Source organism: Athene cunicularia, assembly GCF_003259725.1.
Source record: "Athene cunicularia isolate RWA chromosome 20 unlocalized genomic scaffold, athCun1 chr20_part1, whole genome shotgun sequence".
Taxonomy (NCBI): domain Eukaryota; kingdom Metazoa; phylum Chordata; class Aves; order Strigiformes; family Strigidae; genus Athene; species Athene cunicularia.
In genome coordinates, this window is record NW_020799125.1 from 1252520 (window position 1) to 1279213 (window position 26694).

General features: G+C 46.5%; 1 protein-coding gene across 2 annotated transcripts in view; it reads left to right on the forward strand.

The window, feature by feature from the left end:
- Positions 1–26694, forward strand: part of NKAIN4 (sodium/potassium transporting ATPase interacting 4) — a 53848-nt gene that overhangs the window by 15827 nt on the left and 11327 nt on the right. For both annotated transcript variants that reach the window (XM_026862045.1, XM_026862046.1), the window contains exons 2-4: positions 10377–10514; positions 11022–11102; positions 19722–19919. In XM_026862045.1, the coding sequence (XP_026717846.1) occupies positions 10377–10514; positions 11022–11102; positions 19722–19919 (417 nt within the window). The remainder of the gene's footprint in view (positions 1–10376; positions 10515–11021; positions 11103–19721; positions 19920–26694) is intronic.

Consider the following 26694-nt stretch of genomic DNA (forward strand, 5'->3'; position numbering starts at 1 on the left):
GGGGGGGGGGGGGGGGCTGTGCTGTGTCCCCTCCTGCTGCACGATGATCACAAATGGGCTTTTCTTCTAGGAGCAAAGTTGCGGCAAGACCGTGGCAGATCCCAATTTCCGAGATTATTCATAATAACAATATCATTTTCTTTCTCCCCTATTTCTGACCCACCCCGCGCTTCCCTTTTAATTAATTCTCTTCTCTTGCTGTAGACACCGCAGTGACACCAGCCTGATTTGTGATGTAAATAGGCAGCCCAGTGTAAAGGCGACCTGCAAGAGCACCGCAGGGCTCTAATTATAATTTTCATTAAACTCCTTCTGTTTATGAATATCTGAGCAATCTGGCATTGCAGCAGGAGCAAGAGGAAATTAAAGCAACACGACCACTTAGCTACAGAGTGTCAGGGAACGGGGACCCAGCTGTTGAGCAGAAACTGAAACAGGGCTCCGACGGACAAAGTCTTGAAGAGTTATTTCAGCTTTGGCATCCTTCCTCTCTCGAGCTTTTACCCCAGTTGCAGGGCTTGCATGTTTTTCCTTCAGAGGATCTGGCTGGTGCAAGTGTTTTACACGTGATGTGTTTGTGACCTAATTAAGGGGATCAGCTGCTAGAGCTCCTGGTGCCATGTGCAGGATGGAGCTGGGGAGAGCGGCTGCTGAGCAGGATGGGGCGGGCGGAAGGGGCAGAGCAGAGGGAGAAGGACTCGAGCAAGCAAAGGGGAGAGCAGGGAGCTTTATCTGGAAAGGCCCCAGCAGGGTCCCACAAAAGTCTCAGCGCCACAGAGACCGTTTGTCCAGACGTGCTGGGGCAGAACCTGCTGAGTTTAGGGCTGCTCTGACACACGGAGCTATGGAGAAAGTGGGGCTTTGCTGGCCATGCGACATGGACGCCAAAAACCTCTCATCCTGGTCTTCCCCTGGATGAGAAAAAGAGCTTCAGGTGGCTTTCTGCAGGTGTTTTGCCTTCAGAGAGGCGGGTTTGTAGCTCAGGCTACAGCTGACCCTTGGTGAGGAGAAAGTGCTGCAGGTGGTTCCAGCCATGAATTAGACAACAGGGGACACTTTTGTTCATAAAGCTAAAGGCAGGGGATGGTCTCATGTCACTCGGACACGGCAAGTCTTTCTCAGGCTTTGTGTGGGCAGGACAGAGGAAAAACTGAGCTTGGCTTTTTAAGCCTGAAGCAAGAGTTTCTTCTTCCTTTGGGGAACTGCCAGTAGTATATTTAAGGTCACAATTCAACTTTGGGGTAACCAGAGGCAAAATAAAATTGCAGTTTGTAGTAAGTGCCTATAAACTAACAAAGATAGCCATCGTTATTTCTAAACTGAGTCTAGCTGGTATTCGTGGGCTTTATACAGTCTGTGAGTTTTAGTCTAACCCCTGAGTGATTTTTCAAGTCTTTCTAGTGCACTTAAGAGCTCGTGGTAATCTTTGAGCTGTTCCCAAACTGCTGCTCCCACATCCAGGAGACTCCAGGGAGCTGCATCATTGGAAGACAGACTGGGCAGTCCTGGCCCAAACAGTCCTTCAGTACAGCCTTGCATCTCCTGTGCAAGTCCTGTTCATCTGTTCTCTCCCTCCAGCAGCAGAGCTGGCTCTCTTACCTCAGAAGACAATACTCGAGGTAGCAGATCCAGAGGGTAGAGGGTACATTCTCTACACCAAACAACCCCTTGCCCAATTTTTAAGTATTTTCACTTTTCCCTTGCATCGCTGTCATGTGAATGAGCCCAAACTTTTGGTAGCCTTCCTGGCTGAGCAGGGGCAGGGATCACAGAATATAATGCCCTGTTGGTAGGAAATAAATCTCTCTATTAGAAAATTAAATTCCTGCTGATCTCCAACACCGCTCTGCCTCACAGCCTTTATAGTGTTTAGATGGCTTCATAAATGGTAGGAGATTTCCCGAGGGAAATGGCTGGTGAGTTAATGGCACGTCTTTAATATACTTCACTCAACAGGGAAATTTGTGCTACTGGTGGGAGAAGGTGTGTCTGTGTGTCCCCCCCCCCCAAGTTCTAAAGCTGTCTGCCTTGCCAGGATGCTCTTTGTGGGGAGCAGCAGGGATGTTTGCCCGTGATCATCGGTGCGAGGTGGGCTAAGGTGGGATGGCAAGTCCTCCAACAAGCGAGGGGAAAGGCGGGACTGCCACAAGTGTGGAGCCTGAGCCTGGGGTAAGGCTGTGCCTTACCAAGCGTCTGGCTGACAAAAATGTCAGGCACTTGTTGAAGAAACTCATTCTATTTAATGTCTGTTGCAAATACAGTCAGGTCCCTTTCGTTGGAGTGTCCCCCCCCTCTCCGTTACAAAGCTGGAGAGCCAAAGCTGAGCTGTGAAACTGAGGGAGGAGAAAAACACTGAGGGGGAGCATTGTGGGCAAAACAGATTAATTCAATTATGTTTGGGGAACTTCGGTTCGAGTGTTGATGTAGCTTACAAATAAAACAAGTTTGTCATTCTTGTCAGAGTGCTTTTTTGCCTGGATCACAAAGGCACCTGCTTATTAATTTAGGCTGATTGCTAATCTCAGCAATCAGCAATCACAGCAGCACGCAGCACTTAGATGCTACCAGGAGACACAAGCAGGAGCGTAGGGAGCAGAGCAGCTGCACAGACACCTCTCTGCATGCCTCAGGTCTGAGCCCCACGCCGAGATGGGATCCAGGAAAACCAAAGTGGCCAGAGGCTGGGTGGGGTGTACAGAGCACAGCCTCCCCAGGCACGTAACTGACCCTGATTTGGGGGAAGTTTAGGCAATACAGGGCAATAATTTTACTGAAACGTTCCTCCTAGGAAGCAGTCTTTTTCCTAGGAGCTGTAGTCTGAGCATCATTTAGAAACTCGGTGCTGGGCAACCTCTTCTCTCCTCTGCAACATTATGTGCAAGACAGGTAATTAACTGTACTGCTGAGCACCCCGTTCAGAGGGATGTGGAGCAGGAGAGGGGCTGCCCCACTCGGGCTGCACCTGGGGATGTGTTGTTTGGCGAGGACCGTGGACTACAGAGTCTTGCTAGAAAAATTACTGCCAGCTACTGCCTTACACCCCAGTGCCTTCTCTCTCCCTTCATATATTCCTGCTGTTTTGCCCGCTAAATGGCCCAACCCAACACTTGGAGTAAAAAGGTTTGTGTGCATGAATGCTTGTGCACAGCCCACGTCTTCGGCCAAGCAAGGCTGGTGGCCATACGTGATGTACTAGGGAACCTCAGTCCTGCTGAAGCTGGAGCTTCAACTCCAGACACAAACAAACAGGCTTCAGTGCCAGTCTCATCCCTTCTGTTCAGCAAGGATTGTGCCTTTCCTGGAATGCTAAGCAGCATTTGGGCGTGAGGGACTGAATAATGACTTCTCTTTGCAGCTAGGATGTTTCTGAAAGGCATCGGCAGCAGAAAGTGTAAGGATCAAGGTCAAAGCAGTGGCACTCCTGAGAGCATCATTCCCAACACACAAAATGGTGCTGGGAGGGGAGAATCAGAGCACAAAGGTGCCAGGCGAGGGGGGAAGGAGGAGGTGAAGGCTCAGTGCTGGGCTGTGTAACGGCAGGATGCTCCGGGCTTCAGCAGGGAGGTTGTGCTGGACCACACCGAGGGGTTACGTCTGCCCAGGCTCTGCACTGGATGGTACTGGACTGGGGGGGCAGAAGTCCTGATGCTCAGCTGTGGCACCTGCAAGCTGTGTTTGCTGGAGTGTAACACCCCAGGAGCAGCCAGTGGCAGGGCAGTGACCTGGTGTGGGGCTCACACCAGCGACGGGGACTTCTCCAGCTGCCTTGTGGGGGGCCCTTTGGCAGGCTTTGGTCTTCAGGCCATCCCAGAGACCAGAGTTTGCTTCTGGAACATAAATGATTTAAGGATATAAGCTCTGCTGTTGGAGGCCTCTCTAATATCTGTGTGAATAGAAGGGACTTCTGCAGCTTCTGGGGAGAAAACAGACCAAATGGAGCAGAGAATGGGGCTTATTGTATCCAGTGGCCAGAGTGGCCAAAGATGTCTGAGAGACAAAGTGACAGAGACCTCCTGTGCAATTAGTTTCTTGACCTCTGTGGTTCGGCGGGGGATGCCGGGAAAGGAGCTGTGGATCACAAGGCCCCAAGGAAGGTTTCCTTGACAACACTTACTGAAGAAAAATGAGATTTCATGAATGCAGCGGGTATTAGCAAGTGAGATGCTGACTTTAGAAGAGACAAGGACGCGGCAAGCAGCAGAACAACCCCCTCAGATAGGGGGATGTGAAGTAGAGGCTCAGTGAACTGCTTTTTTTTTCAGATAAACTTAATTAAACAGCTATTACAACCATTAATATTTATTTCAAAATGCAGCCGCTGTGGTAAAAGCAGACTTATCATCTAATAATTTTTCTACCCACATAATCTTCTCCACTTGGAATAAGCACTGGCACGGAAGAGAATTTTCTGCTCGCTGCTGATAGTTTCACCACACTGCAGCAGGGGTTTAGGATTCTTTAGATCCAGCATTGTTTCACCATTTACAAACGCAAAGCAACTGTATAGAAGGACTATGTATAATAATATAATATATCATAATAATACCAATACTATAACCATAATAATAATAAAAACCAGAGCGAACAGGTGTTGTAGTACTGCCAAACTTAAACTGTATGGAAGAACCAAAAATAAAGATATTTCTATTCCAAACCTAAAGAGATTTTTTTTTTTTAAATTATATATTTGAGACTTTTTAATTTCTTCCCGCTGTTTCAGCTGGCTGGACTTAAATTTTCATCCTTGATGTCTCACAGGGATAGCAGCACTGTGACTCTGTCCTGAACTCAAGCTGTCAACCACTGCATGGCCAAAATACCTCAGGAAATCGATGCAAGTTTTTCCTCAAGAAAGACCCATGACCTTTCTCAGTGAAAGTCTTGGCTGCTCCGATGGTGTTTGCACAGCAGACAAACAAAGAGCATCTTCTTAAAAAACAAAGCCAGTTGGCAGGAAATCAAAGGCTGGATCAACACGTCGGGAATCAGCCCTGAACATCACAGGAGCGCGGTGGTGACCGAGGGCTGTAGCTGAGGCTCTTTTTTCAGTTCAGGCTAGAGAAAAAGTAAATATAGGGGTTTAAGTTGCAAATCTTGTCTGTGTTGAAGCTGCAGATACGCACGCAGGGGTCCAAAGCGGCTGTGTGCGCCGCTGACCAAGGGCAGGGCAGGAGTTGGAGCAGTCTGTAGGCTCTGTGTCCTTACAGCAGTGAAAAACAAAGAGTAGCAAGAGAGTTTTCAAGTTGCTTTTTTAGAGGCCAAGTGGAGAATTGTCTGGGTTTCTGGGTAAAACACGTTTTCTTCTTTTTTTTCAAGAGTATCACCCTTAAGTCCTGGCTGGCCCATAGCAGTAGGATCAGCCTTTCCCATTTGCTCCATTTATTGCATGCTTGTAAATTTATTTCTAGCATTTAATTTTTAAAAGAAATCTCTTATTAAAGCTGAGCTTGGGAAGTGTAAAAGCAGGTTTGCTTGCAGGAACAGATACATAAGGACGTGTGTGTGTGTAGGCAGGGCATCCTCTGCGTACCTGTACCTGTCATTGGGCTTTCTGAGCATCTTTCCTGCATCTGTACGAGTTGTGCCAATACCTCGATAGTGATATTTGTTATTTTGTGTCCCAATTGATTTCACAAATGCAGTGAAAGACACAGATCCAAACCAAATAAGATTAAAGGCTTTAAAAGCTTAAGAAACTAAGAAGAGCAAATCTAGCTGATAACGTGGCTTTGATAGTAGGCTGTAAAGGACAGGGGGTTAAAGAATTCCAGGTGACTTGTTCATCAGCATCCCTTCTTCCTTAGCGGTATGGAGGCACCAGGGGAACAGCTTCACAGCACAACAGGAGCAACAGAAGACAAAGATGAGGGGCTAGAATTTGAGGGACCAGAATTTCAACAAGCAACCCCCAGCCCATGCTGGCATCGACACCTGCCAGTGACACTGTCCTGCCAGAGCCATTGCAAACACAACAGGAATGGTTTGAACCCCCCGACAAGAAAGTATTCCACAATTTGAGATGTTTTCTATTTTTCTATTCTGCGGTGGGCTCCATCAGATAACGCGCCCCTCCAGCTCAGGTGCAGTTTCTCTCTCTGGTGAAGTTTTAGTGGTGTAAAGACCTTGAGCGTGTCCCGCCGTGCTGGCTTACAGAGCGTGTCCCGCCGTGCTGGCTTGTGTCTGTGCTCAGTGTGTGTGTGCTCTGTAAACTGCAGAACATCTTCTCTGCATTTCTTATCTTTCCTGGCCGTATAAATGAATGATAGCCCAACAGAGAGCTTTGGCTGGTTTTGTTTGTCTGGCTAACAATTGCTTCACATGGTTATTTGCTATTCCAGTTTCACTCAGATCAGCAGAAATATGGTTTTATTTCAGGAGAGAAAAGTCTGCCACAACTATTCTGATTTTAGTACTGCAACAAATCGTTTCATTTAACGAATGAAAAGTAAAAATGTTCTGTGGGCTAAAGAAGCAAAAGGAGCAGAAGGAATCCTGTTTTTAATAAGAATAGTCATAAAGGAGAAAAATTTGTCCTCCCTGATGGAAAGGTCCTGTCAAGCTTTGAATGGGTTGAAACCTGTGCCACAATCTGTGAAATTTCTCTTTACAACCAATATCTCTAGAATATAATAGGCTTTCTCAATGGAAAAGTGTGAATCATCGTAAAGCACGCTACAGCAAGGATATTACTCTGCAGAAACTTGGCAGCAGCAGAGAAAGATGGGATGGCATTTCCCTGCTCACCAAGAGGGATCCAAGAGAGGTTCAGAACGAGGGTGCAGATATATCACACCCGTAGGCAGGGGCAAACCCCGACCCTGCCGTTTCTGAGCCAGACTGAAGGAACCAGGGTGAAGGGTACCATGAGATTCTTCACATCCCAACCCCCAAACCAAGGCCAGCTTAGCACAAACATCACCCTGTTTCCCTGCGAATCTCAGCAGCATTTAATGGGTGAGCTTTGCACACAGACCTGTAGCGTAATGAGTGAAGTGGTTGTTTATCTATTTGTTTTTAGCAAATATTTCCTTAATTATGCTGAGTTCCTGAGGGAACAGGGCTAAGCCCAGGGTAACTTCAGGCTGCATTTCTGGATCGCGGCACAGACTCACTGCCTGTGTGTCAGAAATACGGTGTTAGAGTTCCATCAGTAGCGTTTGCGCTTGCCATCAACACACATCTTACAGAAAATGGCTTTTATTTTTATAAACGAGGAAACAGCTTGCCTGAGCTCACGCATCACACAAAGATGTACCGACCCAGCTCCCGCTCGCCTTAGCTGAACCAGCCGACAGGCCCAGCAGATCTCTGTACCAGCTGAGTCACGCCTGCAGCTCCCAGGGACACAAAACCGTAAAAAAAAAAAAAAAAAAAGAAATGCAGAGAAAATGGCAAAGGAACATAAATCAGGACAGAAACAACCTGGAGACAAGGGCAATTGCAGTAAGGAAGAGGGAAGTATGACATGAAGCTAACTGCTGGGATCATGGGGAAAAAATCCAGCGTGGTCGGGGACCGGAGAGCTCGCTAGGAGCTGTGCCCCAGTCTGAAGTCAGTGTAGATTGGCAGGTCCATCACCAGGACGGTTGGTACCTCCCACTCCACAGGCCAACGTCTTCCCTGATCCAAACAAGCCAGGAAACAATCACAAAGCTGTGAAAGGACAAGCTTCCCCCCTTTTATACAGCCCTCACGGCCAATGTTAATTTGGGAGAAAGAAAAACACTTTTCCAGACATGGATGCCCTCATTCTAGAGTGGGAAATCTCATGGCAGAAGGCATGGTAGGAAGGATTTGTCTTTATCCCCCTTTTCAGGGCCTGAGGGCATGAGGTGAAGCTGAGCAGGGCGTTATCTCTGCGGAACATACCCCCATTGTGTCCCCATGGCTAATTGATGCACCGCGGGCGCCGGCTCTTGTGGCACCTACTCCTGCGTTAATATAATGCACAAAGCCAATTAAATGCCTGATTGGATGAAGCGGTCACAGTCAAGTGACCCACTGTCAGCCAGTCAGGATTCAAAATTTCCAAATATCGTTAAGGTATGTGCGTTAATCCCCTCCTAAAAGATTAAGCATTTAACCTATTACTGCTGTTTCTGATCAGATACAGAAAATGTGCTGTGCTCGGGGAGGGGAGGGCAGGCTGAACGGGGAAACGAGCAGTGCTTGCTCTGTTCCAGCCCTGGCGCCCCACGCGCGGCCGTGCAGCACATCTCACATCATCTTCCAGGGGGTTCGCAGGGGTCAGAACAGGGCAGGGGGTGTTGCTTCAAAGGGAAGGCTAATTATGTTGCAGAAGAGACAGATTTGGAGACTGCCTTTGCCAGTGAGATGTCAGAGAGGAAAAGCTGCTTACCTCCGTGCTGATTGATCTCCCTTAACCAGGGCTGATGGAGATTTCTTTGAAATACAGATTTTTGTTGAATTTCCAGGGTAGCGTTGAGAATTGCAATACCCTCCTAGCCCAAGAGAGGTGTGAAGGTAATTTCCCCACTGATCCAAGAAGAGGGAAGGGATCCTGCCCCTGTACTTGGTGCTGGTGAGGCCGCACCTTGATTACTGTGCTCAGTTTTGGGGCCCTCACTACAAAAAGGACATTGAATAACTCGAGCGTGTCCAGAGAAGGGCAACGAAGCTGGTGCAGGGTCTGGAGCACGTGTCCTGTGAGGAGTGGCTGAGGGAACTGGGGGTGTTTAGTCTGGAGAAGAGGAGGCTGAGGGGAGACCTTATCACCCTCTACAGCTACCTGACAGGAGGGTGCAGAGAGCTGGTTTGAGCCTCTTTAGCCTGGTAGAAAGCGACAGGACAAGGGGGAATGGCCTCAAGTTGCACCAAGGAAGGTTTAGACTAGATATTAGGAAGCATTTCCTTCCAGAAGGGGTTGTTGGGCATTGGAATGGGCTGCCCAGGGAGGTGGTGGAGTCCCCATCCCTGGAGGTGTTCAAGAGTCGGGTCGATTTGGAGCTTAAGGATATGCTGTAGGTGGGGACTGTGCTAGGAGAACGGTTGGACTAGATGATCTCCAGGGTCTTTTCCAACCTAGATGATTCTGTGATTCTGTGAAGGAGGAAAGATGGTCATTTAAGAGATGTGGCTTCCCTCATTTTGTGGCTTGATTGGGACCTGCAACCCCTCCCATCCTGAAATGCTTTAAACCATTACAGAAGCTCCAGTGCTTGGTCCCCAGCTGCCATTTAAAAGCCAAGCCAGGAAAAGATGTCACATAGCTGATTACACACAGTGCACGAGGATCACCCATGGTTAATGTCTCATCAGTGGTTAAATTAATATTGACTGTCGATGGCAAACTGTAACCATTTCTTTAGGTGAAAATAAATATGAAATGTCATCATGCAACCCCAACGTACTACTATGTTACTTAAACACACTTTGAATCCTTGCCCTGATAGGGAAATCTCCTGCTGTGCCTTAGCACTAGCAAAGCTGCTGGGCAATGGGGGGAGGTTGGTTGTTCTGTGTTAGTGAAGACAAGCAGAGAGAAGGTCTTGGGCACTGGGAAAAAACCTGCAGGAACTGTTTTTCACCCTTCACTCACCGTTTTTCCTACAGACGAAGTATTTAAAGGCTGTGGGGATGGAAAGGCTGGCATGCAATTGCATGTTTACTGTGCTCTTTCAGCTGCACGCGTGACAGCAGTTCAGATCCAGGTGAACAGTTGTTGCCTGATACACAGATGATAGCTACAGATGAAAAGCACATCTTTATGCAAATATGATTTGAAAATCAGGCCCAGCACTTCAACAGTAATGGCGTTTTATTTCTAGAACATAATACTAGCCTTGAACCATGTTATTAGTGCTGGAGAGGAATACAGCCTGTCCCGGAAAACTGATGCGTTTGCAGAATCTCTTTGCTGGGTGGCAGCATTTTCTGTGGGGCGAAGGTGGAGGAGAGTTTTCTCCTCTCTCTTACTTTGATGGATGTGTGTTGGAGAGCAGAAACATGAGAAGTGTCAGGAATGATGGAGTGGTGCTGAAGGCTCTGACAAATGAGCTCTCGGAAGTCCTGCTGCAGCCATTTAAGATGTTACTGCCCCGCTGCTCACCTCTGCCCTCAGCCAGGGCCACCTGCCCCTGGCAAAGTGCACAGGAGAGAGGACGTGTCCCCACACGGGCACTGGAGCTCACTGCTCTGCGGTGGCTCAGCCATCGGGGGAGATGGGATGGGTACAAACGTGGAAGCAGGGGCATGTAGACACGTGTGCTGTCCTACTGACCTGGTAGTAAATTGCTTTGGGACTGGAGCAACATCTTCAGTCACAGCAGTGATTTGCTGAGGGAGCGTGTCAAAACCTTGAGAACAAACATCATCAGTCCAGAAGTTGTAACTCTCCTTTTCCTTCTCCCTTCCAGCTTGCTGCATTAGAGAGGCAAGTGTTCGATTTCCTGGGATACCAGTGGGCCCCTATCCTAGCCAACTTCCTCCACATCATCATCGTTATCCTCGGCCTGTTTGGCACTATTCAGTATAGACCTCGCTACATAGTGGTGGTAAGTACTATCTGTTTTGTTCAGAGCCACTCAGAGCCTTTCACAGCCTCTGCTCTCGTGGGATATGGCAAGTGATGAGGAACTGAGTGAAGCCCTTGGGAAATCAGGCACGAGTGTTGTAAACAGTTTTAGCAGGAGGTGTCTGGCTGTGCTTAGGAACACATTGTTCAGCGTGCTGCAATTTTACTGTACTTACGCCAGACTTGGAAGGTTTCAGATAATTATTACTGGTACCAAAGTAACACTGAGACACTGCACAACAAAGAGGGAGAGCTAAATGCTGGACAAATGCATGGCAGAAGCTCTTCTACTCCCTCCAAACTTCTGCCCCTGTGTCTCTAATCAGGTGAGGGACCATCTGCATATGGGAAACAAACAGGAGAATTACTCCAGCACCGAACTCAGGGCATTTAACTGCCCCCAGCTGCATCACATATATATTTAAGCTAATTCCAGTGACTTCCTAATGTTTATTGCTTCTTTCTCCTCTCCCCCATCCCCTTCTAGTATGCCATCTGGACTGCAGTTTGGGTCACCTGGAACATCTTCATCATCTGCTTTTACTTAGAAGTGGGAGGGCTCTCAAAGGTGAGTAGGAGCTTTATGGGTGAGTGCCCAGGCTTGGCATCAAAGGGGAGGGAGCTCAGCTCTGGGATGAGGCAGGGGGTGGTTAAGGTGAGTGGTAGGGTACTGCTTGGGAGCAGACACCCTCCCTGTGGAGAGAGCTGCCTTACTAGGGGGTGGAGGAGTACTGCTTGTTGTATGGTAAAAATGGGGAGCTGATATTGATTTCTGGAGCCCTTTGCTGGTCAGTGCAGGTGGTGGCTGGAATAAACCCTGCCCTCAGGGCAGGTGGAGTGTATTTGCTTTGTAAAGTGAGAGCAAGCCTGGGAGCAGAGCCATCCTGAGGGGAGGTGGGGTTTGGGGGCTAAACCCCAGCTACAGTGCAGAGGTGGCTGAGGAATGCGATGAGCTAACTAGATTATAGCTGATCCTCTTGTGATCTGATCACTGCTTGGGAAGAAGGGGGGCACTGAGTGTGCCAGCCTGTCCCAGGGAAGAGCTGCAGCAGGGATTCAGTCTGGCTGTGTTGATCTGGACCAAGGACCTTGCTGTAATTCTGTACCTGACCAGCTCTTGATATCTTTTTGCCTCCTGGTCCTGCTGAAGACCTAGTGCACGTCAGCAGCAGGGACAGGTACCTGGTTGTTGCCACACCAGGCACGGTATTTCCCATTGCACCTTTTGGGAGAGGCTCTTCTCTCTGATGAGCAGAGAATGAGCCAGAGGGATGCTGGGGAGGCTGGCACATCTCTGAATGTGGCCTCAGAGGTGATATGGTTCTCCTGTCTTAATTTTTCCTTCTTAAATACAGCGGTAGTTATTCATGGCTATTGGCCGGGGGTGTTGTGAGTTAATATGTGAAGCTCTTTGAAGACTAGATAAGCTAAGTATTGCTGTCTGCTTAATGAGGGGTGAGTCAGAAAGGCAGGTCCTAAATTAAGCCTGGGCTGTAAGCAATGAATTACTAAGTGCTGCTGTAGCTTAGCAGACTTGGAGCAATTATAGGATACAGGTTCATTTCTGAGCACTCTACGTCTGGCTTAAATTCTCAGGTCATACATCTAAGTTGCAGTCATAATTGGAACTGCACTATGTTTTTTTTATCAGGCCTACAGCAAGCCATGAGTGACAGCATAAATCCTTTGCAGATAAGAAAATGTAACTTCCTAATTCCTCTATTAATCTCAATTTCCCCTCTCAATTATCCACAGAAACTTTGAGAGAGTTCTTGCTCAAAACAGTGATTACTCATGGTCTGAAATCTCAGCCTGAGATGATCTCGGTGTTGGCTGTGACCAACTAAAAAAGAATTTTAAGTAACTATTTAAATGCTCCCTTCTACTGAGGAAATACTGGTGTGATAAACTGCTCTGAGAGCTTCTCTGAAGGCCAATGTTTACTTCCAGCCAGCTGATTACTTGTGTTTACTAATCCCAACCTGCCCTACAACACATCGGGTTGCTGTTCTGCAGTTCAAACAGCACGGCAAACTCCACTTTCTCCGCTACAGAGGAGCGTCATCTCATAACCTTGCCCTGTGCTATGGCTCGTTTTAGCAAAGCCAGCACACAGAGAACCTTTATTTAGCTTACAGGATGATTCTTGTGACTGGGGACTTTTTTTTTTTTAATTGAATTGAGCTGCGGTATAAGTTGCTATCGACTCAGTGGGCTACTCTCTAGAGCCTCAGTGAGAAATTCGTGCTGTTCCTTTGGTGGCAACTGGCAAAAGCAAGAGTATTTGTGGTTATTTTGGTGTTAAAATCCTTTACGGCCTTGCCTCTGTTCTTAAGGAGTTATTTTAATTTTAAAAGGCTGTCTTGCAGGAAAAACTCATGAGGCTGCTTTTCTTTCTTCCTCCTCCCCTTTAACAGAAGTGATTTGGGTCTTTGTAATGGCAAAACAAACCCCTCACATCCATGTGAAAACAGAAGATAAACTTGAAACAGGAAATCAGGTTTGTGTAGGACAGCGTGGTGCTTTGCAGGCTGGACTCAAGTAGTGTTGTTGTCCTGCTGCATCGCCTGGAAACCTGACCCAAAGCCAGCTGACATCTGCAGAGTCTTACTGATCTCTGTAGCCTTGAGATCAGACCCCAGAAGGACGCTTGGGCTTGGATGAGCAAGTGTTGAACAGGCTCTTAGAGGGGACGAGGGCAGGGCAGTATCAGCTGGGGGTTTATGGCAGCAGTGCTGCAGAGGAACTGGTCCTTGGGGGGGAAGCTGTGCTTTCGGTCCTAATAAGAAGTCAAAGTTTGTAATTAGCCTGGCAGTAAGCAGATAGATGGCAAATAGAAGAAGAGCTTTGGTGGAGGAAGGCTGATAGGGCTGGTCAGGTAAAGGCTAACTCATTGACCACTAGACTAACCATGAATACGCTGGGGGGTGTTTTGGACAGGGCTGTGCTCCTGGGCAAGTCCCTTAAGGGGCTGAGAGCTCTGAGGAAGGTCTTCAGGTGCTGTTTCCTTGTGATTCCTGGTGAGCCTGTGGGAGAGTAGTGTTCCTGCTAGCACTCTGTTCCTGACAAGGGCAGCCTGCCAGGGAGATCTCTGTCAGCAGCTGGCTAATTTATAATGACAAAATGCAGGAAGGGCAATGAGCTAGAAAGAATGGAGTTTGTTAACTTGGAGGCTGGTAATGACAGCCAGGTGCAAGTGAGACAGGTGATAGCTCAGGTAGGGTGAGAAAGGGGAGAAAGGATTCAAGTGTTTCTGCTATAACAAGTTTAGAGAGAGCCTGGAGTATTTAAAAAATGAGGAAACAGTTATGTGCACTTATTGCAAATAATTGTCTGTGCTTTGGTGTCTCGATCTGGTTTCAGTGGTGAGGGAGTACAAGCTGCGAGCAGGGGAGTGCTGTGCAGGGCTGAGCACAGACACGTGTTCCTGTGTCCCTCCCCTCGCTGTGGGTGCCTGGCTGACCTAGAGAACAGAAACCAGGGGCACCACGGCTGTTGAGGTCTGTGAGGAAAGGTCCAACACCAGCCCACAGTGAGTTGGCAAAGGGGTAAGAGCCCATCTCTTGGTTATAAACTCTGCCATCAGTAGAATGTGGGCTGGTAGGTGCGTGGTTGTTGAACTGCAGCTGGGGGGCTGGCTGTTTGCTTTCCTTTACCAAGCAAAATCCCTTCTCCACTGACACTTTCCTCTCTTGGGTTGCCTGTCCGCCACTTCTCACCCTCTCTTTCCTCCTGTCTTTCACATAATTTCCTAAAGTGCTCCTTTATCCTCCAGGTTCCTCCAGCAGTGCTCACTCTCCCCTGGCTATGGGAACCCTGCGAATGGCTTTGCCAGCCAACCCTGCTCATGGTAGCTCTAACTGTTTACTAACCATCTGCCTCCTAACCTCTAGTTATAACTGCCCTCCGTTATTGAAAAGGAAAATGCTCTCTCCTGCTCTGTGAAACTATTCTCTACCACTTGGAAGAACTAAACTGGCCTGATTTCTATTTTTCTGTGCTGTCACTTTTATCTTGCAATGCCTTCTTAGTAGGAATAAGAGTGTGAAATATGGCACAGCAGAACTTCATTAGGTGGCCAGACAGAAATGGATCAGCCTAAGTGTCTAAGAAAGCACTTTCCTTATTGCTGCAAGGGCCTCCCTGAGCATGCAGCCTATGCCAGCTTTCCTCTAAGTGCTTTGCCAACGAGCAGGCAAGCAATACAGCAATCTGGATTTGAAGGGATGCTTCTCAGTGTTGGCAGTGAGACGGTGATGTGCCTCCGAGCGGCTTTTGGCAGCGTTGCCTTGCTGACTTGCTCTGCTCCTACTTCTGAGCACACTTGCAGCATCTGGGGGAAGTGCAGCCTCTCCAAAAGTGCTGTACCACTGCTCTGTGGTGGGGCTCAGCCAAATTTCCAGATTGCTGTTCTTCCTCCTCTGGTCTGTTCCTGCTCCATCTCCTTCTTTTTATCCATCTGGCCATTTGGTTAGGTGAATTTTGGGAGTTCTCTCTGAAGTTTCAAGGCTGTGCTTGAAATAACACGTTAAGCTTCCCCTTGTCTACTTGAGTGTGAAACACAGTCCCTCCTGCAACCCCATGGTCTGAGTTAATTATTAAAATCCTGCTGTTAGGACATGTGAGCATCTGTCTGTCCAGCTGCCATACTGATTGACTCTTCATTATGTACTTGAGAAACATTCAGAGAGGTTTGAGGAATTGGTGTTGTGTATTTTTATGTATTCCTTTGTCTCTTCCCTCTGGAATTATTTATCTTGGAATGGTGAAGGCTTTTGGGTTTGGTTTTTTTGTTTTGTTTTTTTTTTTTACTCTTCCTTTATATTCTCTCTTGTCTACTCAGTGCTTTGATCTGAATCCAGAGCTGTGGTGGTGGTCTGAATCTCCTCTTGAAATGGAAGCAGCCGTTATTAGTTGAATGGAGGGTTATTTGTATTCCAGAGAATCTGGACAGCATCTTGGGATGACTTTGTACCTGGAGAATATACTGTGAGGAGGATGGATAAACGCATGTGTAATTACAACTGTCCCTCAACTCCATCTAAATTTAGGAACTGGAAGCCTGGGATTTGGCCTTTAAATGCTGTGGCATTGTCAACAAGCCTGCTGGGAGACAATGAAAGTGCTTCTCTGTTGTCTCAGGGTGATACAGCTATTCAGCACACAGGACTGAAAGATAAACATTGTATTTCCTATTTTAATAAGAAATGTTTCCAACTGAAAAGGCTTAAAATGATTCTGCTGTCAAGCTCTGGGGGCTCCCATACAGGGTTCAATTTCTTTCCAGAGCCATTATAGTGCTGGCTTGCCTGATAATTAAGGAAATTTGGGGGGGGAGGCAGTTCAGACGGCTGTTAACAAGAACAAATAAACCCATCTCTGATAGTGTCCCCTAGAAAATAATTTCAGAACAGCTTTCAGAGAACTATTTTAGAAAAGGAACACAGCTGGCTCTGTGGGTGTCAGAAGTAGGTGTGAGTTTCCCCGTGGGACACAGTGGGGTGAGGCTGAGAGCAGAAAATAGACTGTAAAATGTAGGTACTATGGTTTTAGTGCTGTTGTCATCCTTCTCACACTGATGGCAAATGGATGGCAACCAGGTGCTACAGCAGTTTGGAGTGATATGTGATGATTTTTTTTTTTTTTTTTTTTTTTTTCATGCTCCCAAGAAGGAGCTTGTATCACTCTTCGCTCATATTTCTCTTCAGGCTGAAGGTTAAAGAGGAAGCAATAGCCCTTCAAATAGCAGCTTGTCAAGAAATGAGGGGGAGTGCAGTTACACACAGATCACTCTCTCCCAACAGCAGGGCCTGATCACTTCTGGGACTGATTAACATCTTCCAACCTGCATACCACTTCTGGGAGTATTTCAGTCTGTTTAGACTTCAAATGCATTGCAGAAAGGTTTTAAGAAACAGCTGTTCCCTCAACTTTCTTGCAACTGGTTCTTTTTTCCCCGACTTCAGTGTGCTGTTCCTGTTTTCCGTAGTTGCACTTTTCTTCAACCATCTCCTTGCAAATGAAGCTGGCAAACCACAGGAGACATCCTGGGATTGTTTTTCCAGTCTCCCAGCAAGCACTGAGCAACTGGAGGTCAATTAAGTGATTTCCTTGAATGCTCTTTTATTGTGCCCCATCAGCACAGGTATCCTCCGAGGACACCCAGCCAGGGACACCAGCGAAGGATCGGCGTTGCTCTGCATGTTGAGACCCTTTGATTCATGCTGCCCTCGTGCCCTGCGGTGCTCCAGACAGATGCTTATTCAGAAAGGTGTCTGTGAACGCGAAGGCATCCACAATCCCAGGGTGCAATCAGCATTCATTTTACATCTGTGAGATGGATGGCTCATGTGTGTCAGTCGTGGTGCTTTTAGAATCCAAATGCACTCAGTTTTTCCAATCTGTTCTTAACTGAAGTATATATATATATTTTTTTTTTATTTTTTTTTTTGCATGGTGCTGGAGTGTGATTGCAGGCAAAAAGCAGTGAGTGCTGCTTAGGACCTACTGTTCCTCCACCTGCCCACCTCCAGCCCAGCACCTGTTCCGCTTTTTCAGGCTTAATTCCCAAGCAAGTTCAGCTTCTGCAGCAGAGCTAAGACAGAGCCAATTCTATAAGGACTGACAAAAGGGAGGTTCAAGAAGGGAAGCAGCCTGTTTCTTACTTTGCCAAATACACATAGATGCCTCTGTAAGGAGCGGAGAAGGCACTGAAGGGGCTCTTTGCACCGGGGAGGCAGAAGGTTTGGAAGGCACCATCTGTGAGCTGGCAGAAGGAAGCCCTGGGGACCGAGGTTAAGAGTAGATCCTGTGGAACAGCTTTGTTTCTGTGCTGATGGGGGAAGCCGCAGGCAAAGAAATAGGAATTGAGTTGTTTGATCAGGGAAGGAAAGAATCATCTTTCTCAAAAAAAAAAAAAAAAGTGTTGAGTGGCTTGTGAGAGGGAGAAGAGCACAGCAGCCTGGCTGTCTCCAGGAGGAAAAGCGTTTGCTGGGGAATAGCCGTATGTCTCAGAACATGCAAACTTTGGGGAGAAAGAACAAGCTTTGCAGAAAAGATGCAATTTGGTGGATATGCGGGATATCTGTGGGCCTCTGAAGAGCAATGCCCAGCAGAGGGAGCAAGCCAAAGACTCTCCTGCCAAAACTGTGAGGAGCTGGAAGAGAAAAACTGCCTCTCTAAAATGTAGATAGCCCAGCACCTTGAACTGTGTGCGTTCTCCTGTAGCTGCCAATCTAATAATTATTCCCCATAGCCTTTAAAACGCAGACAGCTCCCTCGAAACTCCCAACTGTTAATAGAGTTTTCCCTATTGTATTTGTTATTCGGGCTGCTTTTGTACTGGTGCCATACTTCATCTCTGTGCCCTCCTCCATCTACTGTAAAACACATCCCATCTGTTGTGGTGATTATGTCAGGAGTTTGGCAGCTGTCTTCTCCCTTAATTGTCCACATTTCTTAACACGTGCTTCCTGCAGCATATTTTAATAACAGCTCTGCAAACTGGTTTTGAGTATCTGTGGTGGAGTGGAGGGTACCTGCACAAAGTCTGTAGTGGGGCACTTGGTTTCTGTTCTCAGGGTTTTCTGGCTGGCATTCAAATTTTCTGCTCTTGTAACTCGTTTGCCCCAGGATACAAAGATGGACACAGAAAAGTGTATCTGCAGAACTACCTGGCTTGGTTTCCTGTACTGGCAGCAGAGACAAATCCTTTCTCTGGGGGGGTAACTCAGAGTAGGAGCCGGGATTAGTCGCTCTGAATCTGTTTTTCCCTCTTGACTTTACAGGGAGCCGAGGCAAAGGAGCTGTTACATTTGGTTTCCCATGTTAGGAAGTGTGAATGCCCCAAGCTCTGACTGTTGCTGTTCTGGGAGCTGCCTCTTTCCTGCAGGGACTGTGTAGGACCCTGGCATAAGCCGTGTGAAGTAGTATATAGAGTGGTGCTAAAACTTTAGTAATGGTTCAGTGGGGTGTGTATATCCAGTACCTATTTCTCTCCTGTAGAGACACAGATTCTCTGCCTGATCCATTCGATAATCTGTCTTCCAGAATAAAACTTCCAACCCCTTGTCCTGTTTTGTGGTCAAAAGGGGTTGCTGGTTCCACACCAAAGTGACCCAAGAGAGCTGCTGGGATGCCCAGCACTTAGCACTCATCCATGAAATGACGCAACTGATCTCTTCAGCCAGTTCTGAGTTTGTCTTCTACCATCTGCAGGGAGGGATTTGCTGCATCCTGTAAGCTCAAAATCCCAAAACTCTCCTGGGTGCTCCAGCGAGTACCACTCTCTTCTCAAGTGTGAGAAGTGTCATTATTTTTAAATAAGGACTTGGTTGCATAATGAAGTGTGGCGTTTCAGTATATGACCCCCACAATGGCATGGTTTAAATTACTGAACTAGCAAAGAGGAGAAGAGCAAAACAAAAAGCCTCTCTTAGGGTAGATAGAGATGATAAGGAATACTGAGGAAGTGTTTGCAAGAAGTTGCAATCATCACGGTGAGGTCAGCTCAGCTGGGGAACTGACAGCGTGTCAGGTCAGCGGCAGACGTAGAAGCACCATATGTGAAGAGTGTGGAAGGCAATCAAGACAGAAATGGCAAGGGAACTTGTTAGATGTGTTAAAAGAGAGGGACAGAGGATGATCTGTTGAGTTTTGAAACTCACTTTAGGTTTATGAAGTTCATATTTCTCTGTTACCTGTGTTGACTTCCATGCTGGAATGAGCATACCCATAACACATGATTCTGACAGGATGCTTAGTGCTGCCTTATTTACCTTTTTTTTCTTCTAGTTTTGCAAGGTTAATCTCTCAAACCCATAACTTGAGGATTTTTTTTTTTTTCTGGGTGCGGGAACCACTAACAAAGCATTCTTGGGTCTGCAGCCTAGATACTGTCTTTCTGATGGAGAAGTTGCTCAGTCCTGCTCCTGAAGTGTGCTACATGATGGGGAAATTGTTGGAGTGCTGCAGGCCTGCCTCAGAAACACTTCCCACCGCAGGAGCCTGCTAGTGAAATACTTGCAAGGAGCATAAAGCCAATGTATTTTGATCTGTGGTATCACTTCTTGAGGGCGGGGATCTTAGAAACTTCAGGTTTTTCATTGATTTTAATATGACCTCCTTCTGACAGCATACCAGACACTCTTATAATAAACGGAGCTCTCTTGGCAACTTTTCTCTTTAGGATAGCGAACTCCTGACATTCAACATCTCCCGGCACCAGTCATGGTGGAGTGAAAACGGTCCCGGCTGTGTAAGGAAAGAGGCTTCAATGTCTGGCATCAAAGGGCTGGACAGCCACTCCTACATCTCCGTGATAGGCTGTGCCCTGGAGTATCGGTACATCGAGGTCATGCACAGCTCCTTCCAGATCCTGATCGCGGTGAGTACATCGCCGAGCAACTGTTGAGGAGATGCTGTTTGGTTTTATTTTGTTCCAGGCATAGAGGCTGGCCCATATTTCCCACCCCATTTAGTATCATCTAACTGCAAAAGCCTCTGTAAATGGTGGGGTTTTTTTTTCCTTTGTTTGTTTTCCTGTTCTCTTTTATAAACAATATTGCTTGAAAGAATTGGAAACGGAGAGCAGCAACCTAACACCTGAAGCAATGCATCACATACAACCACACAGTAACAAATTATTCCATCTTCCTGTTGGGGTGTGGAAATTCATGTTTTGACAAGGACAGAGACCCTCCTGAAGGAGGATTTCTCATTATTCCTCATGACTTAGTGATGGGTGGCAGAGCACATATGTGCACAGTAGTTGTGAAGAAATAAAAGGGAGAAGATCCTTAGCTCCAGAAAATGAAAACCTTTAAGGAGGCAGAAAGCAGGGTATTTTCTTTCTGCTTACACCTAACATATATCCACTAAACGTTTTCATCAACTCTTCCCTCATTGGAGTCTTCCACAAGCTTTTTAAAGTACTCTGCAGTAATTCAATGTCCTTAATGTTCACTGTTAATTAATTGTTTCTCACTTGTCTGTGAAATTAACTGAAACAAAACATCCATTGTCTCCCTTTCTTCGTCGGTACTCTTGCATTTTGTAGCTGCATTAGAGCTAGCAGCCCACCTCTTTCTAATCTGCTTTGGTCCGTTACTTTGTGGTTAATGGCTTTAAGTACAAACGAATGCAGACTGGTGAAACGTTCACATTTCAGCTTTGGCTTTTAAAAAAAAAAAAAAAAAAATTTTAAAAAAAAAAAAAAAAAAAAAGGATAACTTGCCCTGATTAAATGTTAAATTAAATGTTAGAGAAATTTCAAGCTTCTGGAGTGCCAAGTACTTCTCTGCACGTTTTTGGTACAACTTTCCACTGTCTTGATCCTGCATTTCCTATTAGTTGGGATGATCTGTGTGACCCAACAAACTGCAGGGACGGGGGGAAGACTCAGCCCCCTTTCTTGCCATGTCACAAAGAAGAGGCAGACAGAGAAGCTCCCGTTTCCTGAGTTGGATGGACTCCCTGGCGTGTGTGCTGGCTGTTAATATTTGGTTAGTTCTCCTTCAGGGAAAATGATCTGCATTAAATTGTCTGAGAGATGCTTCCATGCACGTGTGTGAGAAAGGCAAGCCTGTGTATCCAGAAGAATAGAGCTTGTTGCCTTATAAAGGGCCATTAGCTGGGGCTCTGCCAGCACTGCCTGGTCTCCCCAACTTGGGGGTCCCCCCTACAATCTGTCCCCTCCAGTCCAGACTCTTTCCAGCCTCATTTTACCCCATTTAACCCACTTGCCCCCACCCAGGCTCCTCCTGTTCCCCCAGATGTTTCATCACTGTGATGCCCAGCAGCACCTCTCCACACCCTCGTGCCTAACGGGGCCTGAGCACCCCAAAATGTTTGAGGGGGGGGATGACACACCTCATGAGCTGGGGTGGGACTTGAGTTGAAGACACCAGGAGAGCTTGGAGCAACTTCTGCCCCAAGCCCAAAGATCTGGTGTTACCGAAGGCATTGGGAGAAGCCACTTGTTGGCTCGTTGGTTGGGCCACCTCATCTAGACCGGGCGTTTTATTCAAGAAAATTTGGACCAGATGATCCTTGAGGCCCCTTCCAACCTGGGGTTCTGTGATTCTATGACTTAGCTGGAACAGGACTGATGCTGCTGAGTGGATGCTGTTTGTGAATTTGGTGGAAAAAAATGACAGACTTTGATGTCAGAACATCCCAGACTTTTGCAGTGCAGAAGTATGTCGCTGTTAGCATCCTTCCCAAACGCCTGGCCTGGCACCAGCCCTGTGCCCCAGGCTAGAGGTTCAGCCAACAAATGTCCTGAGTTTGTTTGGAATAGACCTTTGTTTTATGGCAGCTTACTAACTTAGGCACATGGCCCTGAGCTAAGTGATCACACAGATATATGGGAGCTTTCTCTTCGGAGTGTTTTGCTTCTTCCCCAAAGGCACATGACAATATTCTCTGTGCATCTGCAAAACACCACAAAGGGCCAGATGGGGAGACAGACGAGGGAGCTATAAGATAAAATAGGATTTAGGTAAATATTTTCTTTCTCCTTCTCCCTGAGATTTAAGTTTCGGTGGATTTTTGAATCCTAAACTCTGGAAATGAGGCTAAAATACTTGTATGCAAGAAAGCTGTATGGGCCGAGCTATTCAGAGTGAAGCAAATTTCTACTTGTCCTGTAATAAAAGTAGAGTATTGAAGCCCCAGGCCTGTAACTCCTGCCAGGTCCGAAATGTTCATATAATTTTTCATTTAGTGGGACAAATAGAGCTTTTCCCTCTGTAGTTTGCTGAGGTAAGGCAGAAAGCAAGCCTTTTCTCTTTCGCACTCAGACCTTGCCTGAAAACAGTCAGCCAGTTCTATCCCTTTTTAGTCTCTGGGGGTCAAACACTTTGAGCCCTGCCAGTATCTTTTTCTGTTCTCTTTATCTCATTTTAAGGCAGATTTTATTACAGGCTGCTGTCCTTCCCAGAGTGCCTGGCTGGTACTGTGCTGCAGACAGGCAGGGACAGCAGATCGATAGTACAGAAAACATGACTAGGAACTTGAAGGCTCAGGGGATGCAGCAAGGGACATGACCTAGTTCCCTCCTTGTCTGTCACACATATATAGCCAGTTCCCTGTTAAGAAGGGCAAGGGACACTCAGAACTCTTTCTGTAGTCTTTTTGCTTTGCCTAGTGGTTTTTAGAAGTTGTGGGGAAGGGGGTTGTGTTTTGGATTTTTTTAAATTCCAGATGTGGTAGTGTGAAATCCATGTTCTTTAACTATGCAGTACCCAGCTGTGGAGATTTTGGTTTTCTGGCAATACCAACTCCTTGAGACTATCGAGGAACTGTAGTGCACCATATTGTGTACTTGGGGTAAGGCTTTGCATGCCGAAGGGGGAAAAGCAAACCTGAACCCATATGGTGAGCACAATGTTGGCTGTCATCTTGACTCCTGCTGACTATATTATCCTGCTCCTGGGCATACATTTGAAGATACATAAGGTCTCAGTCTGCTTTTGCTCAGGGCTTGTCTGTACTCCTTGAAGGTGCAGCTCTTTTAATCTGGAATGCGATCAAACTCGGGCATGTCAGTCACTGTGCATGATACAAGTAGCTGTAGAGCCCAGTAGGAAAATCTTTCTCTATGCTTTATCACAGAACACGCTGGAGGAAAAAGCTTATTGTAACACCATCTTAAAGCCTATACTGGTATAGAAATGTTATTGTAAAACTAATCCTACCAGCCCAATTAGGAAATGGAACAGCAACTAGTTTGTCAAGAAAATAAATCTGCTTTGTTTTTTTTTTTTCTCTTAGCAAGGATTCATCTTGCATCTCCCCAACTTGCCAGCCAGGAGGGAGAGAAGTGATTTTTAGTTCAGAAATACCTGGCATAGCTCTGGGCTGTCCATATGGTAGTTCTGGGTGTGGAGAGGGTTAGGCTTTTCCTGCGGCTCCAGTGAAGGGGATGGAAGTTGGAAATGTCTTCCCAACCGAGAGAATTCATTGCCTGCCTGTCTGCTGTTTTCACTCAGACTGACAGGTTGGAAGGTTCCCAGGAAGGCAGCAAAGCAAGCCTTGACAGCAGATGTTATGTGAGAAGCAACGCACAAGAGATGCTTTGCTGTTGGCACAAGCTAGATTTTTCAGTGGTCATAATTGCATCCAAAGAGTAAAGAAGGTCAAGGAATCAAAGGATTTTGATTGTCTGTCTATCTGCTCACAGTAGCTCTTTCACAAGCTGGCTTTTTGCTTTCCTGTAGCAGCGATCTCTTCATTTGCCCCCTCTCGCACTGATGACAGCATACACACTTCATTAGCTTTGAGAAGTGAAACCTAGAATACATCTGCCCTGAAGGAGACTCTGCACATATTCTCTGTGGTGGAAAAACCAATGGCAAGTTTTTCCATAGAGAGAAAAGTTGGAGAGCCCAGAATCTTCACTAGGACAGATGCAGACTAAAGCTAAGATCTTACACAAGCAACAGTAACACCTCCTAAAATTTGCCTTCCCACCCTTCATGTATTTTGCACACTGGCAGCCAGCTGGTCCCTTTCTGAGATCTTGCTGTAATTCAGGCCTTCTGGCTCCAGCACTTTAGTTCAGTGCTGCTGTTTCCTGAACACTTTTTCAACTCGCTATTAAAAAGTTAACTTCAGATGACTGAGGGGGCAGAGGGATGCACAGGCTTATGTTTTCCTCATTCCCTTTGGGCACACTTGTCTCTTCCTGTCTTTCCTGCTCTGTTCATTTGCCTGCAGAATGCTTGGGACATCCCAGCTCCACCCTTTTTTGTTTGGCAGCGTGTGTGTTCCCAGGCTGTCTGACAGGCTGACTGAACGCACCTGCCTACCACATGTGTTCCTAATAAAAAGCTTAATCGGATACTTCTGCAGCCTGGAGGAAGCTGGTACTGAACATGCAGAACAAGTAGAGAAACAGCAGCAGAGGATAAAGCCCAAGAACATTCTTTGGGGAATTAGAGCAATAGCTTAGTGTCATTTTACATCACTGACATTTTCCCTCCTCTTCCACCTCCCCTACCTAATTTGCAAAGATCTAAGAATTATTGCTATTCCCCAGGGAGAGTAGAGCTTAAAACCCTCTTTTTATTGAAATCAGCAAGCAAGATGGCACTTTGAGCAACAATGAAATTACTTCCAAATTCTTGGCCTCTGTGAAGCTTTCTGTTCTGTGTTAATTGCTGCTAAACTTGGCTGATATTTGGGCTTGACACATCTTCATCAAGGACACAGAAGGGAACTCTTGGTGTCCCTTGGAGTCTGCTCACCCCACATTCTAGCAGACTTTTCCAGTGAAAAGAGCTGGACAGAAGGAGTGGCATTTCTCCTCTGTAGCTACATTTCATTCATAATTCATGCAGAAGGTACGACATGGGGAGTCACAGGAGTTCATTTATCCCTAAGGTGATAATGTTTAATTACAGTTTAGGTCAGTCCATGTAGAAACGCAGTTAATGTTTATGTTGTACATCTCTTCCCTCCTTGCCACTGAAATTCTCCTGTTCTGGCCAGGTCATGTGACTAGCAAAACTTATTTGAATAAAAAGTGCCATTAAATAAACATTTTATAATTGATGAAGCTCATGTAAAGAAGAAATGGATTATCAAGTTCATAAAAGGTAAATTTCAAACACTAAGCAGGTAATTTGAAACAAAGTCAGGAGACAGAAGAAACAAAATGAAAACCCTCCATTCCAATAAGGCTGGAATTAGACATTTTGGGAAGTTCACTTAATTCACTAGCTTTTGGTTCATATTGTTTTTCTGAATGCAAGAGGTCACCTTAGTCATAAAAGGAAAAACGTATGTGGCGAGAGGAATGTTGGCTGAGGGTTATGAGGCATTAATTTCTGTGCAAAACAAACTTCCCAAATCAATCTTACTGCTCACTTGGTGCTTCTGAACCGTGAACAATTTGCAGAGGTTGAACAGGTTCCCTGTGCCAGTACAGCTAACACTCGTTCATGCACTCTGCCCATAAACTGGGTGGATATGTAATTTTCATTGCTAATACTATCAGGAGTTCCCTGATGCAGATATACATGAGGTTTGTGTGTAAATGTTATAGAGTATAATAACAGTGAATGGATTTAGGGCTGTCACTTTGCATGACTGTTAACCCAGAGTTCCTGTTCTGAGGCATGATGGAAAATCTGGAGAAATAAAACCATCCCAGTGTTCCCCTAGAATCGGGGCACACATTCAAGGGGCATCTTTCATGCTTGGATGTTTGTATGTATGTAAATTAAATGATTTGACCTTTGATCCTTTAAAATGTAAAAGGCTGGATCTTCAAATTACAAAAATTCCAGAGCAAGTGCAAAGAATGTCTGTGACCACACTCCTAATTTGATCCTAGGGTGAGCGCAAATGCGTCTGTGTTGGAGACCAGAGCGTGCAGACGGGTGGTTAGACATCCCCTTGAATGCTGGGACGGCTTTAAGCAGAAGCACTCTGTTTTCCCAAGAGCAGCTCGAAGTGTTGAGGTCGTTAGCTACCACAGCCCAGCTGATGAGCGCTAATTGCTGATTAGGCAGCCAAGACTGTTCCTGACACGAGGCAACGGGAGGAGCCTCGGGGGCTGCGTCAGCACCACGGCCAGTTCCTGGGCCCTCCCGCCCGGCACCAAACCTGCCCCAGAATGCCACAAACTTCGGAAAAAAAATGAAAATTCCCCGGGTTTTATGTTAGTATTGTACAAGAAATAGAAGAAAAATCTCTGATTATTCTGATTTTTGTTGTTGTTGTTGGCTTGTGGTTTTTGTCTGCTTTTAAAAAGCAATGGTCCCACTCAGAGGTAATTGGTAAAATGAAATCGGTCATTGCATGTGGCCTTGTGGTTCGTATCACACCTGGAAGGATATTTTAATCTTTTTTTTCTGCGTGAGGTCTGCTGTGGCTCATAGAAACTTAGTATGAAGCAGCCCTCATCTCAAAAATGCACCAGTAGGGGAATGAGTGAGTCCATAGAGACACCTCTCCCTCACTGCGGCACTGGGATGTGCCAGCCAGGCTCACCCGAGAGGAATGGAGAGAGCTGGCTTGTCTTTCAGATGACTACAGAAAATTGTAAAGGAAATACAATGTTTAGGGATGCTACAAACCCATTCCATTTCCTTCCAACAAGGTGTGTTTTGTCAGGGAGAGCTGGAGAACTCACAAGCTGTCTCTTATACACA